This window comes from Serinus canaria, chromosome 25 (assembly GCF_022539315.1).
Source record: "Serinus canaria isolate serCan28SL12 chromosome 25, serCan2020, whole genome shotgun sequence".
NCBI lineage: Eukaryota > Metazoa > Chordata > Aves > Passeriformes > Fringillidae > Serinus > Serinus canaria.
This window is the reverse complement of record NC_066338.1, coordinates 14,065,146-14,081,841: the sequence shown is the minus strand read 5'-3', so window position 1 is coordinate 14,081,841 and position 16,696 is coordinate 14,065,146. Positions and strand designations below refer to the sequence as shown.

The window sequence follows — 16,696 nt, the reverse complement described above, 5'->3', positions numbered from 1 at the left end:
CCCGTTTAACTCCCTCCAGTAATCCCAGGTCCTCAATCCCCTTGAACTCCCTCCCAGTCCCTCCCAGTCGGTCCCAGTCCCCTCCCAGTCCCCTCCCAGTCCCTCCCAGTCCCCTTGAACTCGCTCCCAGTCCATCCCAGTGTCCCCTAAAGTCATCCCAGTCCCTCCCAGTCCCCTTTAACTCCCTCCCAGTTCCTCCCAGTGTATCCCAGTCCATCCCAGTACCCGCTAATCCCATCCCAGTCCCTCCCAGTCCGCTCCCAGTCCCTCCCAGTCCCCTCCCAGTCCCTCCCAGTCCCCTTTAACTCCCTCCCAGTCCCTCCCAGTCCCTCCCAGTCAGTCCCTCCCAGTCCCTCCCAGTCCCCTTGAACTCCCTCCCAGTATATCCCAGTCCCTCCCAGTCCCCTTTAACTCCCTCCCAGTCCCTCCCAGTCCCTCCCAGTCCCCTTGAACTCGCTCCCAGTATATCCCAGTATATCCCAGTCCCCCCCAGACCTTCTGCACGTGGTTGATCTCGTCGTGTTTGCGTTTCTGGTTCCGGGTGATTTTCCTCTCGGGCTCGGCCAGCTCGCCCAGGAACGGCTCCGAGCTCTTCTGGGCCGCCTCCTTCAGGCTCTTGGACAGCGCCAGCCGGTTCCGGTCCACCCACTCGTCCAGCCGCCGGTTAACTGGGAGCACTGGTTTGTACTGGGACCACTGGGACAGCCCCAGCCAGCCCCGTCCTGCCCAGAGCCTTTAAATCCCCCTGAACTGGGAGTTACTGGGAGTTACTGGGAGCACTGGGAGCCCTCCCCAGCCGGTTCCGGTCCACCCACTCGTCCAGCCGCCGGTTAACTGGGAGCACTGGTTTGTACTGGGAGCACTGGGACAGCCCCAGCCAGCCCCAGTGTGCCCAAATCCCCCTGAACTGGGAGTTACTGGGAGTTACTGGGAGCACTGGGAGCCCTCCCCAGCCGGTTCCGGTCCACCCACTCGTCCAGCCGCCGGTTAACTGGGAGCACTGGTTTGTACTGGGAGCACTGGGACAGCCCCAGCCAGCCCCAGCCAGCCCCGTCCTGCCCAGAGCCTTTAAATCCCCTTGAACTGGGAGTTACTGGGAGCACTGGGAGCACTGGGAGCCTCCCCAGCCGGTTCCGGTCCACCCACTCATCCAGACCACCGGTTAACTGGGAGCACTGGTTTGAACTGGGAGCACTGGGAACCATCCCAGTACATCCCAATCCCTCCCAGTTTGTCCCAGTGCCTCCCAATGGCTCCCAGTTCCCTCCCAGTCCCTCCCAGTGGCTCCCAGTCTACCCAAAATCCTCTCCCAGTTTGTTCCAGTCCATCCCAGTCCATCCCAGTTTGTTCCAGTCCCTCCCAGTCCATCCCAGTCCCCCTTTGACCCCTCCCAGTTGATCCCAGTTGATCCCAGTTGATCCCAGTCCCTCCCAGTCGCTCTCAGTCCGTCCCAGTCCCTCCCAGTCCCTCCCAGTTGATCCCAGTCCATTCCCAGTCCCTCCCAGTCCACTCCCAGTCCATCCTACTCCACTCCCAGTCCCTCCCAGTCCCGCAGTGGCCCCTCCCAGTGGGTCCCAGTAGGTCCCAGTTTGCCCAGTTCACTCACAGCCCACGTAGTGCACGTAGAACTCCTCGCGCGCCTCCTGCTCGTTCAGGCGGGACTGGATCACCTCAGCCGAGTCTGGAACGAACTGGGACTGACTGGGAGGGACTGGGAGGGACTGGGAGGGACTGGATGGACTGGGAGGGACTGGGGATGGACTGGGAGGGACTGGGAGGGACTGGGAGGGACTGGGACGGGAGGGAGGACTGGGAGGGACTGGGAGGGCCTGGGGATGGACTGGAGGGACTGGGACTGGGATGGACTGGGAGGGACTGGGGATGGACTGGGAGGGACTGGGAGGGACTGGGAGGGACTGGGAGGGACTGGGATGGACTGGGATGGACTGGGAGGGACTGGGATGGACTGGGGAGGGACTGGGAGGGACTGGGAGGGACTGGGAGGGACTGGGACGGACTGGGACGGACTGGGGATGGACTGGGAGCAGTTCCCCATTCCCCCCACCCTTTTGCCCGTCCCCCAGCCCCATTCCCAGTTTGCCCAGTATAACCAGTATAACTCTATCCCCAGTATAACCCTCCCAGTATGCCCAGTATAACCCTCCCAGTATGCCCAGTATCCCTCACGCCAGCTGCCGTCGGCCCTGCGGCACAGGTAGGTCTCCCCGATCTCCACCGCCACCTCCGCGTCCCTGGCGGTGCCCGCGTTCCCCGGCGCTCCGCGGGCGCTGCCGGAGCCCGGCCCGGCCCCGCTGCCCCCCCCGGGTCCCTCCGGGCCCGCTCGGGGCCCGCCCGGGGCTCCCCCGGACCCGCCCGGGGCCTCCGGGACCGCGCCCGGCCCGGCCGCCGCCATCTTGGAACCGCCCGGAAGTGACGCAGAACGGCCGCGACGCGTTGCTGGGAGACGGGGAGGGGCGGGGATTGGTTGCTAGGAGACCAAACAGGGCGGGAATCGGTTGCTAGGATGACCGAAAACGGCGAAAATCGTTGCTAAGAGACGAAAAGGGCGCGAATCGGTTGCCAAGAGACAAAAAAAAGGGCGGGAATCGGTTGCCAGGCGACCAAAAAGGGTGGGAATCGGTTGCTAGGAGACTAAAAAGGGCGGGAATCGGTTGCTAAGAGACCAAAAAGGGCGCGAATTGGTTGCTAAGAGACAAAAAAGGGCGGGAATCGGTTGCTAAGAGACCAAAAAAGGGCGCGAATCGGTTGCTAAGAGACATAAAAAGGGCGCGAATCGGTTGCTAGGGGACCAAAAAGGGCGGGAATTGGTTGCTAAGAGACAAAAAAAGGGCGGGAATCGGTTGCTAGGGGACCAAAAAAGGGCGGGAATCGGTTGCTAGGGAGACCAAAAAGGGCGGGAATTGGTTGCTAGGAGACCAAAAAAGGGCGGGAATTGGTTGCTGGGGGCGTGGTTTCAATTCTTTCCCTCCAAATCCCCAAATTTCCACCCAAAATTCCCAAGTTTCGGCTCAAAAGTCCCAATTGTGGGGTTCAAAAATTCCCTTCTTTCGCCCCAAATTCCAATTTCTGCCCCAAAAATTCCGATTTTCGACCCGAATTTTCCCTTTTGGCTCCCAAACTCCCAAATTTTCACTCCAAATCCCCAGCGTCGCCTGAGATTTCACAATTTTCCCCTCCAAATTCCAATTTTTGACTAAAAATTCCCTTTTTTCCCCCGAAATTCCCCATTTTTGCCCCTAAATCCACAATTTCTCCCCCCAGATTCCCAATTTTGGGATAAAATTTCCCTTTTTTCATCCAAAATCTTCGATTTCAACCCAAAATTCCCAATTATCCACCCCCAACTTCCAATTCCTGGCCCGAAATTCCCAAAATTTGGGTAAAAAATTCCCATTTCTTCCCCAAACTTTCCAATTTCTGATTTAAAATTCCCCTTTTTGACCCCAAATTCCCAATTTTTACCCCCAATTTTGCCCCAAATTCTCAATTTTTCACCCCAAATTCCCAAAATTTCGGACAAAATTCCCAATTTTTGACCCCAAATTCCCCAAATTTCTCCATTTTTAGACCCCCAAAATTCCCTTTTCCTGCCCCAATTTCCCGGGGATTCCCCTCCCCCCTCCATGTGACGTCACCGTGACGTCACCACCGACCTTCGGACCTTGCCCCGCCCCCCGGAAGTGATGGAGGCGCTGCGGTACCGGAGGGGGGAGGGGAGGGGAAATTTGGGGCAAAAATTGGGAATTTTCGGGCAATTCCAGGGAATTTTCGCAGAATTTTGGGGAATTTTTGGGAATTTGGGGGAATTTTGGAAGTTTTGGGGAAAATTTGGGGGGTTTTGGGGAATTTTTGGGGGGAGGTTTCGGGGAAAATCGAGGGAATTTGGGGAAGAATTGGGGGAAATTTTGGGGGAATTTCGGAGGATTTTGATGGGATTTGGAATTTTGGGGGCAATTCCAGGGGGTCTGGGGGGAAAATTTGGGGAATTTTGGGGGAATTTGGGAGAAATGGATGAAATTTTGGGAGATTTTGAGAGGATTTGGGGGAATTTGGGGAAAATTTGGGGCAATTTCTGTCAAATTCGATGAAATTTTGGGGGAATTTTCGGGAATTTGGGGCAATTTTGGTGGAATTTGAGAAATTATGGGGAATTTTGGGGGACTTTTTGGGAATTTTGGGAGAATTTGGGGGAATTTCGGTCAAATTCGAGAAATTTCGGGGGAATTTGGGGAATTTGGGGCAATTTCGGTCAAATTCGATGAAATTTTGGGAGAATTATGGGCGATTTCTGTCAAAATCGATGAAATTTCGATTAATTTTGGGGGGATTTTTGGGAATTTTGGAGCATTTGGGGCAATTTCGGTCAAAATCGATGAAATTTTGGGGAATTTTGGGGAAATTTCAGTGAATTTTGGGGAATTTCGGTCAAATTTGATGAAATTTTGGGGAATTTGGGGGGAATTTGGGTCAATTTCAGTGAATTTGGGCGGAATTTGGGGCGATTTCTGTCAAAATCGATGAAATTTTTGGAAATTTTGGGGGAATTTTTTGGAATTTTGGAGAATTTGGGGCAATTTCGCTCTAAATCGATGAAATTTTGGGGAATTTCGGTGAATTTTGGGGGAATTTCGGTCAAATCCGATGAAATTTTGGGGGAATTTTGGGGAATTTCGCCATTTCCGGACCCTTTTTTTTACCTTTTTTTGCATTTTTTTGCCTTTTTTTGTCTTTTTTTCGCCCCTCCCCCCCCCAGCTCGGTGTCCCGCCTCCTTTGGGGCCCCTCCCCCACCCCCGGCCCCTCCCCCACCCCCCCCCGCCCCTTCTGGGTCAGCCCCGCGGGGGGGGAGGGGCGGCCCCGGGGGGTCCTGGCCGCCACCCTGGGGGAGCTGCGCGAGCAGGTGAGGCCCAATTAGCGCTAATTAGCGTTAATTAACCCTCATTAACCCTCGTTTGTCCTCATTGAACCTTAATTAACCGAATTAAAATCCCCCAAAATTCTCCAAAAAAATCCCACCAAAATCCCCCCAAATGTTTCCACAAATGTTTCCACAAATCCTCCCTAAATCCCCCCAAAATTCCCAAATTTCCCCCTCAATCCCCTAAAAACCCCCAAATCTCCCAGAAACCCCCCGAAATCCCCCAAATCCCTCCAAAATCCCCCTAAATCCCTCCAAATCCCCCCTAAATCCCCGCCAACATGCCCAATTTCCCCAAAATCCCACCCAAAACCCCAAAAAATCCCCCCAATTGTCCCACAAATCCCCCCTGTGAATCCCCCAAACCCTCCTAAATCCCCCCAAAGCCCCCCAAAATTTCCCCAAAATCGCCCCAACCAACACCAAATCCCCCAAATGCGCCCAGCAAATTACCCCCAAAGCCCCAAATGTTCCCCCAAATCCCCCCAAAATCCCAAATGGTCCCCAAAGCTCCCCCGTAAATGCCCCCAAAATTTTCCCCGTAAACGCTCCCAAAGTCCCCCCCAAACCTCCAAGCCCCCAAATCCCCCTAAAAAGCCCACCAAAACCCCAAAATTCCCCACAAACCACCCAAACCCCGAAATCCACCCCAAAGCACACCCCAAAGGGGTCCCATAAAAATCCCCCCAAAACCACCCGAAAGCCCCCCAAAATCCCCACCTAAACCCCCAAAATTTCCCCCAAATTTCCCCAATCCCCCCCGAACCCCCCCAGGCTCGCTCGGCCCTGGCTCTGCCCCTCCCCCCCGCGCGGGCTCTGGCCGAGGACGGGACCCTCGTGGAGGACGAGGAATTTTTCGGGACCCTCCCCCCGCACGCGGCCCTGCAGGCCCTGGGGGAGGGGCAGCGCTGGGAGCCCCCCCAGGTGAGACCCCCGACCCAAAACAGCCCCAAAACCGCCCCTAAACCTGCTCGAGAAACCCCAAAAAACCCCCAAAATCGCCCCAAAACCTGCCCGAAATAGCCCAAAAACCCCAAAAATCAGCCCAAAAACCGACCTGGAAATAATACCCCAAAAAACCCAAAAAAAGACCCAAAAATCAGCCCACAAAAACCTGCTCCCGAAATAGCCCAAAAAAAAACCCAAAAGAAATCGCCCCAAAACCTGCCCAAAATATCCAAAAAAACCCCAAAAAATCGCCCCAAAACCTGCTCGAAATACCCCAGAAAAACCCAAAAGACCCCAAAACCAGCCCAAAACCAGCCCGAAATAGCCCAAAAAACCCCAAAGACCACCAAAAAATGCCCCAAAAATCCTAAATACCCCCAAATCGCCCCAAAACCTGCCGGAAATACCCCAAAAAACCCAAAATCGCCCCAAAACCTGCCCGAAATACCCCAAGAAATCCAAAATCAGCTCAAAATCAGCTCAAAACAGACCTGAAATACCCCAAAAAACCCCAAAGACCCCAAAACCAGCCCAAAATACCCTAAAATCAGCCCAAAACCGACCTGAAATACCTCCAAAATACCCCAAAAAACCCCAAAATCCTCCAAAACCCACCCCAAATCCCCCCATTTCACCCCATAAAGGCCCAAAACACCCCCAAAAACCCCAAAACCACCCCAAAACCACTGAAACCCACCCAGATACCCCCTAAAAACGCCCTAAAATTCAAAATAATTCCCCAAAAACGCCCTAAAGTCCAAATAAGCCACCTAAAATCAGAATGAACCTCCAAAATCCCAAAAAACCCCAAAAATCCATAATAAATCCCCGAAAATTCAGAATAAACCCCTCCCCAAATGCCCTAAAATTCCCAACTAAATCCCCCCCAAACCCCCCAAAATTCGAAAACGGACCCCCCCCCCCAAATTCAAACTAGATCCCCCAGAATTCAGAATAATCCCCCCCAAAAATCCCAAGTAACCCCCCCAAAATCCCAAATAACCCCCCCCAAAAGTGCCAAATAAATCCCATCAAATCCCAAAGAACCCCCCCAAACAATCCGAATAATAATAAAACCCCCCCAGCCCCCCCCAGATCCCTCCCCCCTGACCCCCCCGGTGTCCCCAGGCCCCCCCGCGCTGGGATCTGGGCCGGGGTCTCCCCGAGGAGCCCCCCGGGGGTCCCCCCGAGCTGGCCCGGCTGTCGCTGCTGCGGGAGCGGAGCCACCCCCGGGGGGCGCGGCTGCGGCTGCAGGGGCGGCTCCGGGGGCTGCGCTGGGAGCTGGGCGGGCTCGGGCCCGACTCGCTGCTCAGGTGAGCCCCAAACCGCCAGAAACCCACCCCAAATCCGCCCCAAATCAACCCAAAATCAGCACAAAATTATCTCAACATGATCTCAAAATTATCCCCAAATTAGCCCAAAATCAGCCCAAAATCAGCCCACAATTAGCTCAAAATGATCCCAAAGTAATCCCAAAATCCACCCAAATCCACCCCAAATCCATCCCTAAGCAGCCCCAAATTATCTCAAAATTATCACAAAATCAGCCCCAAAATTATCTCAAAGTAACCCCAAACTCGACCCCAAATCCGCCCCAAATCCACCCAAAATCCAACCCAAATCAGCCCCAAATCCACCCCTAACCCACCCCAAATCCGTCCCAAATTGGCCCAAAATCAGCCCAAAATTAGCTCAAAATTATCTCAAAATTATCCCAAAATTAGCTCCAAATTATCCCAAAATCAGCCCAAAATTAGCTCAAAATTAGCACAAAATTAACACAAAATCAGCTCAAAATTAAGACAAAATCAGCCCCAAATTAGCCCAAAATCAGCCCCAAATCAGCCCCAAATTATCCTTAAATCAGCACAAAATTATCCTGAAATTAACCCAAAATCAGTCCAAAATCAGCCCAAATCAGCACAAAATTATCCCAAAGTAATCCCAAATCAGCCCCAAATCCACCCCAAATCCACCCAAAATTAGCCCAAAATCAGCACAAAATTATCTCCAAATTATCCCAGAATTAGCTCAAAATTATCCCCAAATCAGCCCCAAATTATCCCAAAATCAGCCCAAAATCAGCCAAAAATTGCCGCAAATTAGCACAAAATTAGCTCAAAATGATCCCAAAATTAGCCCAAAATCAGCCCCAAATTATCTCAAAGTAATCCCAAAATACACCTGAAATCAGCCCCAAATTAGCACAAAATTATCCCAAAATTATCTCAAAATCAGCCCCAAAATTATCCCAAAATCAACCCCAAATCAACCCCAAATCAGCCCCAAATTATCTCAAAATCAGCCCCAAATTAGCCCAAAATTACCCCAAAATTATCCCAAAATCAGCCCAAAATTCTCTCTTGGGGGACTTTTTGTGTTTTCTGTGGTTTTTGGGGTCATTTTAGTGGTTTTGAGGGTTTTCGAGGTGTTTTTTGGGGTGATTTCTGTGGTTTTTGGTGTGATTTTTGCAGTTTCTGGGATGATTTTTGCGGGTTTTGGGGTGTTTTTTGCAGGTTTTTGGGTGATTTCTGCGTTTTTGGGGTGTTTTTTGCAGTCTTTTAGGTAATTTTTGTGTGGTTTTTGGGGTCACTTTTGCAGTTTTTGGGGTGATTTCTGTGGTTTTGGGGGTGATTTTTGCAGATTTTGGGGTGATTTCTGTGGATTTTGGGGTGATTTCTGTGGTTTTGGGGGTCACTTTTGCAGTTTTTGGGGTGATTTCTGTGGTTTTTTTGAGGTGTTTTTTGCAGTTTTTTTGGTGTGATTTTTGCAGTTTTTGAGGTGTTTTTTGCAGTTTTTGGGGTGTGATTTTTGCAGTTTTTGGGGTGTTTTTTGCAGTTTTCGGGGTGTGATTTTTGCAGTTTTTGGGGTGATTTTTGCAGTTTTTGGGGTGATTTTTGCAGTTTTTGGGGTGATTTTTGCAGTTTTTTGGCTCCCTGACCCCTTTTTCTCCCCCCCTCCCAGGGAGCTGCTGCGGCTCCTGGTGTCGCTGTCCCGGGCCCTGGGCCAGGCCCTGCTCGGGCTCTCGGCCGCGCTCCGGCCCCTCCTGGAGGGACCCCAGACCCACGGGGAGGGGCACTGACCCCGCCCCCTCAGCCTGACCACGCCCACTGCGAGCAAACCCCACCCAATCCGCTGAAACCCCACTTAAACCACGCCCATCCCCCTCAAACCCCGCCCATCCCTCTTAAACCCCACCCACCCCTTTCAAACCCCGCCCACTCAATCTAAAACCCCACCCATCCCATTGAGACCCCGCCCACCCCCTCAAACCCCGCCCACCCCTCTTAAACCCCGCCCACCCACCTCAAACAACCCCTAAGCCACACCCCCCGATTTTAGGACACGCCCACCTTTTCACCACACCCATTCCACTGAAGCCCCACCCACTTTAATCCTACAAAGCCACACCCCTTCGCTTTAAGCCACGCCCACAATCCCACACCCCATTCTAAGCCACACCCACTCCACTCAAGCCCCACCCATTTCTCCTAAGCCACGCCCTTTCATTAAACCACACCCACATAAGGAGCCATTAACCCCTCCCCTTTTCCCTTAAACCACGCCCCCTCCCAACCAAACTTCCCGTTTGTCCCCGCCCCTTTTCACACTTAAGCCCCGCCCCTTTCTGATTAAGCCCCGCCCCTTCCATGGAACAACACCAAAAAAGGCGACGAACGATTAAAAATAAAATTAAAATTTTAATAAAAATAATTTAGAGTGGGCGGGGCCGGGGTGATCATGGAGGGGGCGTGGTCAGAGCGGCAGGCCCCGCCCCCTGTGTAGCCCCTCCCACCGGGGGCGGTCCCTGCGGAAGAGCTCCAGGCCCAGGGTCCGGGCGGCGCCGCGGCCGAGGGGGTCCCGCAGCAGCTCCGGGAGGTGGGGGGCTGGAAATGGGGGAAAAAACTCCAAATTAGGGCAAAAAAACCTAAAACACCAAAAATCCACCCGAAATCAATCGAGATCACCCAAAAATCCCCTTGAAAATGGCCCAAAATAACCCAAAATCACCCCAAAAATCCACTTTAAAATCCCCTAAAATCCCCCCAGAAATCCACTTTAAAAACAGCCCAAAGTCACCCAAAATTACCCCAAAAATCCCCTTGGAAATTCACCAAAGTAACCCAAAATTACCCCAAAATCCTACCTAAAATCCCCCAAAAATCCTCTTTAAAAACGGCCCAAAATAACCCAAAATCACCCCAAAAATCCCACCTAAAATCCCCCAAAAATCCCGTTTAAAACCCCCCAAAATCACCCAAAAATCCCCTAGGAAATTCACCAAAATAACCCAAAATTGCCCCAAAATAATCCCAAAGTTAGGGAAAAAAAACCCCAAAAATCTCCTTTAAAATCCCTAAAAATCCCAAAAAAATCCCATTGAAATGGCCCAAAATGCCCCAAATTTTCCCAAAAAGGCCCAAATTTGCTCCCAAATTCTTTGGTAGCCCCCAGACCCAATTCTGAGGCCATCAGGACCCTCTGGGGGAGGGGGCTGCAGGCCCAGGACCCCCCAAAAAACCCCCAAAATCCCAAAAAAATCCCATTAAAATGCCCCAAAATGCCCCAAATTCTGCCCAAATTTTCCCAAAATGCCCCAAATTTGCCCCAAAATGCTTCAGTAGCCCCCAGACCCAATTCAGCGGCCATCAGGACCCTCTGGGGGAGGGGGCTGCAGGCCCAGGCCGTGTCCAGCACTCGGCTCCCGCTGCGATCCTTGGCCAGCGCCGCCCAGTGCCCCTGAAAAATTCATTAAAAGTCATTAATTAATTCATTACTAATTAACATTCATTAAAATGAACAGAACTCCACCCAAACATCCCAAACGATTCCAAAATATTCCAAAAATCAGAAGTTTTCCCTTGAAAAATTGACTTTTTTGTGCTGAAAAATCCCAATTTTTCCCCTAAAAAATTCCAATTTTTTCCCCCAAAAAATCCTTTTTTCCCCTAAAAAAATCCCTTTTTTTTTCCCTAAAAAAATCCAATTTTTCCCCTAAAAAATCCCATTTTTTTCCCCTAAAAAATTCCAACTTTTTCCCCCCAAAAATCCCATTTTTTCCCCTAAAAAACACCATTGTTTCCCCTAAAAAATCCCATTTTATTTCCCTAAAAAAAATCCCATTTTTTCCTCTAAAATATCCCATCTTTTTCCCTAAAAATTCTCTATATTTTCCCTAAAAATTCTCTTCTTTTTCCCTAAAAATTCCGATTTTTTCCACTAAAAATTCCGATTTTTTTCCCAAAACTCGGGGATTTTTTCCCCAAACCCTTTCGGATTTTTGGGGTACCTGGAGGCGTTTCAGGAGCCGCTTTTTGGCGGGTTTGGGGACGGTTTTGGAGGCCAAAATCGCGTCCCAGAGGCGGCTCCCGGGGCCGCTCCGGGCCAGCGCCGGCAGCGCCGGGCGGGGCAGCGCCCGCAGCGCGCGCAGCACGGGGGAGGGGTCCCGGAAGTGCAGGAGCGACTGCAGAGCGCGGGAACCGCACGGCGACACCAGGAGGGGCTGAGCACGGAGCGCGGGAGGGGAAAACGGGGAGAATGGAGGGAATCCGGCGGGAACGGGAAAGGAAATGCGATGAATGCGGGAGAATGGAGTGGGAATGGACTGTGATGGATGCGGGGAATGGCGGGAAGGGCGTGGGAAGGGGAAAAGGGGGAATGGCAGGGAAGGAAGGGTGGGATAGGAAGGAAGGAATGGGGGGAATGGGTGGAGGGGTGGAACGAATGAAGAATGGAGAGAATGGCGGGGGCGGAGGGAATTATTTGGCGGGAAATGGATGAATGGATGGGGAATGGCGGGAAAGGGGGAATGGCAGGGAATGAATGGGGGAATGAATGAATGGGGAATGGTGGGGTGTGAATGAATGAATGGAGAATGGCGGGGAATGGCGGGAAAGGGGAATGGCAGGGAATGAATGGGGGAATTAATGAATGGGGAATGGGGAATGAATGAATGAATGGGAAATGGCGGGGAATGGATGAAAGAATGGGGAATGGCGGGAAAGGGGAATGGCAGGGAATGAATGGGGGAATGAATGAATGGGGAATGGTGGGGAATGAATGAATGAATGAATGGGGAATGGCGGGGAATGAATGAATGAATGAATGGGGAATGGCGGAGAATGGATGAATGGGGAATGAATGGGGGATGAATAAATGGGGAATGGTGGGGAATGAATGAATGGGGAATGGCGGGAAAGGGGGAATGGCAGGGAATGAATGGGGGAATGAATGAATGGGGAATGGCAGGGAGTGAATGAATGAATAAATGGGGAATGGCGGGAAATGGATGAATGGGGAATGAATGGGGGATGAATGAATGGGGAATGGCAGGGAATGAATAAATGGGGAATGGCGGGAATGAATGAATGGGGAATGGCAGGGAATGAATGGGAAATGGTGGAGAATGAATGGGGAACGGGCGGGGAATGAATGGATGGGGAATGAATGGATGGGGGATGGCGGGGGAATGGATGAATGGGGAATGAATGGGGGATGGTGGGAAATGAATGGGGAATGGCAGGGAATGGATGGGGAATGGTGGGAAATGAATGAATGGGGAATGGCGGGAAAGGGGGAATGGCGGGGAATGAATGAATGGGGAAAGGCGGGGAATGGATGGGGAATGGCGGGAAGTGAATGAATGGGGAATGGCGGGAAAGGGGGAATGGCAGGGATGAATGGGGGATGGTGGGAAATGAAGGGGAATGCAGGAATGGATGGGGAATGGTGGGAAATGGATGATGGGAATGGCGGAAGATGAATGAAGGCGGGATGGAGGGAAAGGAGGGGAAGCGGAATGGCGGGGAAAATGGGGGGGAAAAATGGGGAAATGGGGAGGGGGCGGGGAAAAGGTGGGAATGGGGGAAGGAGAAAGGGGGAAAAAAGGGAATGGGGAAAACGGTGGGGAAAAAAGGGGGGAAAACGAGGAGAAAATAGGGGAAAATGGGGAAAAATTAAGGGAAATGGGGAAAAAATTAGGGGGAAATGGGGGGGAAAGTGGGAAAAATGGGGAAATAATGGGGGAAAAATTATGGGGAAATGGGGGGAAAATGAGAAAAAATTGGAGAAAAATGGGGGAAGAAAAGAGGAAAATGGGGAAAAAGTTGAGAAATTGGGGAAAAAATGGGAAAATTGGGAAAAAGGGGAGGAAAAAAAAAAGAAAAAAATCACGTTAAAGTCAAATAATACGAACAAAAAAGACGAACCCTGCCCCATCCAAGCCCCGCCCAATTAAGCCCCACCCCTTTAACCCCACCCACTCACAGACCCCTTCATTTGGCCACACCCCTTTAACCCCACCCTCTTCCCAGCCCACTCCCAATGAAGCCCCACCCCTTTTACCTCAGGCTCCGCCCCTTTCTCGCTGTCCCCGCCCTCCAGGGGGCGGAGCTGGGCCAGGGCGGTGACGCACTGGGGGTGGTGGGGCGGGGCCCAGCAGCGCAGGGCCTGATGGGAAAGGGGCGGGGCTTAAACATGCAAATACTAAAGGGGTGGGGCTTAGAGAGGTGTGGCTTAAAGGGGCGGGGCTTAGGGGCAGGGCTGGAAGAGGAAGGGGAGGGGCTTAAAGGGTGAAGGGCGGGACCGAGCACTGCAAGGATTGATTGGAAAGGGGCGGGGCTTAGGGCAGGGCTGAAAGGGGTGGGGCTTGAGGAGAAAGGGGTGGAGTTTCAGAGAAGGGGCGGGGCAAAGCAGCACGGGGCGGGAGAAAGGGGTGGGGCTTCTGGGAATTGTAGCTTAGCAGAAATGGGTGTGGCCTAATGAGGGTGTGGCTTAGAGGAAGGGGTGTGGCCTAATCAGGGTATTAAAAGTGGGTGGGGCCTAAATCTGTATGGCTGGGGAAGGGGGTGTGGCTTATTTGGGGAATACAGAAGTGGGTGGGGCTTTTCTAGAATGGAGTTTGGTTTTAAAAGGGGGCGTGGCTAAGTCAGAGTGGGAGGGGCTTGGCACAAACAGGGTGTGGCTGAAAAAGGGGGTGGGGTTTGTTTCAAGGGGTGGAGTCTCCCACCAAGGGGGTGTGAACGAGCCAAAAGTGGGCGTGGCTTAACGCAAAGTGGTTTCACACCGAGTGGGCGTGGCCTAGCACCGGAAGGGGCGTGTCCCACCTGGAAGAGCCACCGGAGCGCCTCCCCCTGGAGCCGGGGGTGTCTCTGGGCCGCCCCCAGCAGGGCCAGGACCACCCCGGGGTGGCCCCGGGCCAGCGGCTCCTCCAGGGCGGGGCCCAGCTCCGACAGCACCTCCGACACCTGTGAGGGGAGGGACACGCCCACCTGGGATTAGCCACGCCCCTCAAGTTCCCATCAGCCAATCACTAAGGCCCTCCAATAGAAATTTCCCTTGGAGCCCCACCCCTTTGGGTTTTCCTTTTTGAAGCCCCTCCTACCACCCGTCTGACCAATAGGAATCACCCACTAAGCCACGCCCCCTTTAAGCCCCTCCCAAACACCTTTCTGACCAATAGGAATCTCCCTCTAAGCCACACCCAGTTTAAGCTCCTCCTATTTTAACCCCACCCCTTTAAGTCCCTCCCACCACCCTAGTAGCCAATAGGAACCTCCCCTAAGCCACGCCCCCTTTAAGCTCCTCCCCCTTCAAGCCCCACCCCTTTAATTCACTCCCCTTACTCTCTCAGCCAATTAGATCTTTCCTTAGTCCACACCCCCTTTAAGCCCCTCCCACTTAACATTTTACCCCTCTAGGCTCCGCCTACCTCTCACCCCAACCAATAAGATTACTCCTTTATGCCCCGCCCATTTTATGCAGCCACTCAAAGGCCACCCACTTCTAATTAGCATATACAGGCCCCACCCCCTCCAACCCTATGCCCCACCCACCACGCTCCCAACCAATAAGAGCGTCCATTTAGGCCACACCCCCAATTTCCCACCTCATCACTCAATGAAAGCCCCACCTATTTAGGCCACACCCCTTTTAGACTCCTCCCCTCTAACCACACCCCTCATTTCCCTATTTAAACTCCTCCCCCTTAAACTTTGCCCCCAAAGCCCCACCCAGCCAAGCCCCGCCTACCACATCTTCAGGGGCGTGGTCAAGGAGCCGCTGCAGGCCGTGATTGGCCACTCGGTGCGAGGCCACGCCCCTCAGGTGACCCCGCAGGTGACCCCGGAAGAGCTCCCGGAGCCCCGGGGGGTCCAGGACTGTCATGGCCGCCTCCAGGAGGCGGGACCGGTCGGGGTCCTGCAGTGACGTCAGCAGAGGGCTGGGCCAATCGGAGAGAGGGGAACAAAGAGGGCGGCCAATCAGAGAAAAGGGATTGGGGGATGTGGCCAATCAGGAAAAAGGGATCTGGAGAAAGGGCCAATCAGAGGACAGGAGGTGCAAGGCACAGCCAATCAGGAAAAGGGGATTGAGAGGGGCAGCCAATCAGAGAAAAGGGATCCAGACAGAAGCCAATTGGAAAATAGGGATTAAGAACAGCAGCAAATCAGAGGACAGAACCCACAGGGGACAGCCAATCAGTGAAAAGAGATCCAGTACAGCGACCAACCAGAGAGAAGGGACTGGGAGAACTGGCCAATCAGAGAAAAGTGATCAGGAGAACCGGCCAATCAAAGCACAGCACCCACAAGGGACAGCCAATCAGGGAAATCTGATCCAGAGCAGCAGCCAATCAGGAAATGGCAACTGTGGCCCCACCCAAATCTGGAGAAAGAGCAACCAAGCACAGAAAGGGGCGTGGCCAATGAAGGGAGGAGTTACCAATCAGGAAATGGTGATTGGGAGCCCGCAGCCAATCAGAAAAGAGCACCAGCATCCCCCAGCCAATCCGGACAGAGGAGAACAGGCGGGAGCCAATCAGCACGTACCTCTGGTCGTGGGCGGGGCTGTCCTGGCTGAGGCAGCCAATCAGGGCGTGGCAGAAGCGGGCGCAGGAAGGCGATTGGCTGCGGTGCAGGGCCCAGAGCGCCCCCTGCAGGCAGAGGCTGGCGCAGGCCGGGCTCAGCAGGGCTGGGGAAATTCGGGGCAAATTTGGGACTTTTGGGGGGAAATTTGGGAATTTTGGGGGAAAATTTGGGACATTTTGGGAAAATTCAGGGAATTTGGGGGAAATTTGGGGAATTTGGAGGGAAATTTAAAAGGGTTTTAGGGGGGAAATTTGGGATTTTTTGGGGAAATTTGGGAATGTTAGGGAAAATTTGGGACATTTGGAGGAAATTTGGGGAATTTTAGAAAGGTTTTAGGGGGAAAAATTGGGGATTTTTGGGGGGAACATTAGGGAATTTGGGTGAATTTTAGCGGAATTTTGGACATTTTAGGAGGAATTGGGGGATTTTAGGGAGATTTTGGGGAAATTTGCAAATTTGAGACAAACTTTTGGGGATTTTAGGGAACAATTTGGGGATTTTGGAAGGTTTTAGGGGAACAATTTGGGGATTTTGGGGGAAATTGGAGATTTTTCGGGGAAATTTCTGAAGTTTAGAGAAAATTTGAGGATTTGGGAAATTTTGGGGGAAATTTGGGGAATTTGGAGGGAAATTGGAGAATTTTGGTGAATTTTAGGGGAATTTGGGAGACTTTAGATGGATTTTAGGGGAAATTTTGGGATTTTGGGGAGATTTTCGGGATATTTGGGAATATTAAGAGAAACTCGGGGGGACTTGAGGGAAAATTTGGGGATTTTGGGGAATTTTAAGAGGAAATTTGGGAATCTTGGGAGATTGTGGTGGGAATTTGGGAATTTTGGGGGGAATTTGGAGATTTTGGCAGAATTTAGAAGATTTTTACGAGGAAATTTGGGAATTTTTGGGGAAAATTTGTGAGGTTTTAGAGGGATTTCGGGGAATTTCTGG

General features: G+C 52.4%; 2 protein-coding genes across 2 annotated transcripts; one reads left to right on the top strand and one right to left on the bottom strand.

Annotated features, from left to right (window-relative positions):
• Window positions 1-2,648: 2,648 nt before the first annotated feature.
• On the top strand, window positions 2,649-9,599 carry LOC127060638 (cell death activator CIDE-B-like). The gene is made up of 4 exons (XM_050984559.1): window positions 2,649-4,919; window positions 5,712-5,861; window positions 7,014-7,198; window positions 8,850-9,599. The coding sequence occupies exons 1-4, from the start codon at window positions 4,539-4,541 to the stop codon at window positions 8,965-8,967; spliced, it is 834 nt and encodes a 277-aa protein (XP_050840516.1). The 5' UTR covers window positions 2,649-4,538; the 3' UTR covers window positions 8,968-9,599.
• NOP9 (NOP9 nucleolar protein) lies at window positions 9,567-15,879 on the bottom strand. The gene is made up of 7 exons (XM_050984560.1): window positions 15,713-15,879; window positions 14,916-15,105; window positions 13,991-14,131; window positions 13,230-13,334; window positions 11,176-11,388; window positions 10,520-10,625; window positions 9,567-9,772 (listed from the first exon to the last, which is right to left on the bottom strand). Exons 2-7 carry the CDS (start codon window positions 15,048-15,050, stop codon window positions 9,642-9,644), a joined length of 831 nt encoding a protein of 276 aa, XP_050840517.1. The 5' UTR covers window positions 15,051-15,105; window positions 15,713-15,879; the 3' UTR covers window positions 9,567-9,641.
• Window positions 15,880-16,696: the final 817 nt, after the last annotated feature.

Coding starts and splice junctions, on each gene's coding strand:
- NOP9 (XM_050984560.1), bottom strand. CDS start 15,050: ATGACAGTCCTGGACCCCCCGGGGCTCCGGGAGCTCTTCCGGGGTCAC. Junction 14,132..14,915: donor ACCACGCCCCTGAAGATGTG/GTAGGCGGGGCT, acceptor CTCCCCTCACAG/GTGTCGGAGGTGCTGTCGGA. Junction 11,389..13,229: donor AGAAAGGGGCGGAGCCTGAG/GTAAAAGGGGTG, acceptor CTCCGTGCTCAG/CCCCTCCTGGTGTCGCCGTG.
- LOC127060638 (XM_050984559.1), top strand. CDS start 4,539: ATGAAATTTTTGGAAATTTTGGGGGAATTTTTTGGAATTTTGGAGAAT. Junction 5,862..7,013: donor AGCGCTGGGAGCCCCCCCAG/GTGAGACCCCCG, acceptor CGGTGTCCCCAG/GCCCCCCCGCGCTGGGATCT. Junction 7,199..8,849: donor GGGCCCGACTCGCTGCTCAG/GTGAGCCCCAAA, acceptor CCCCCCTCCCAG/GGAGCTGCTGCGGCTCCTGG.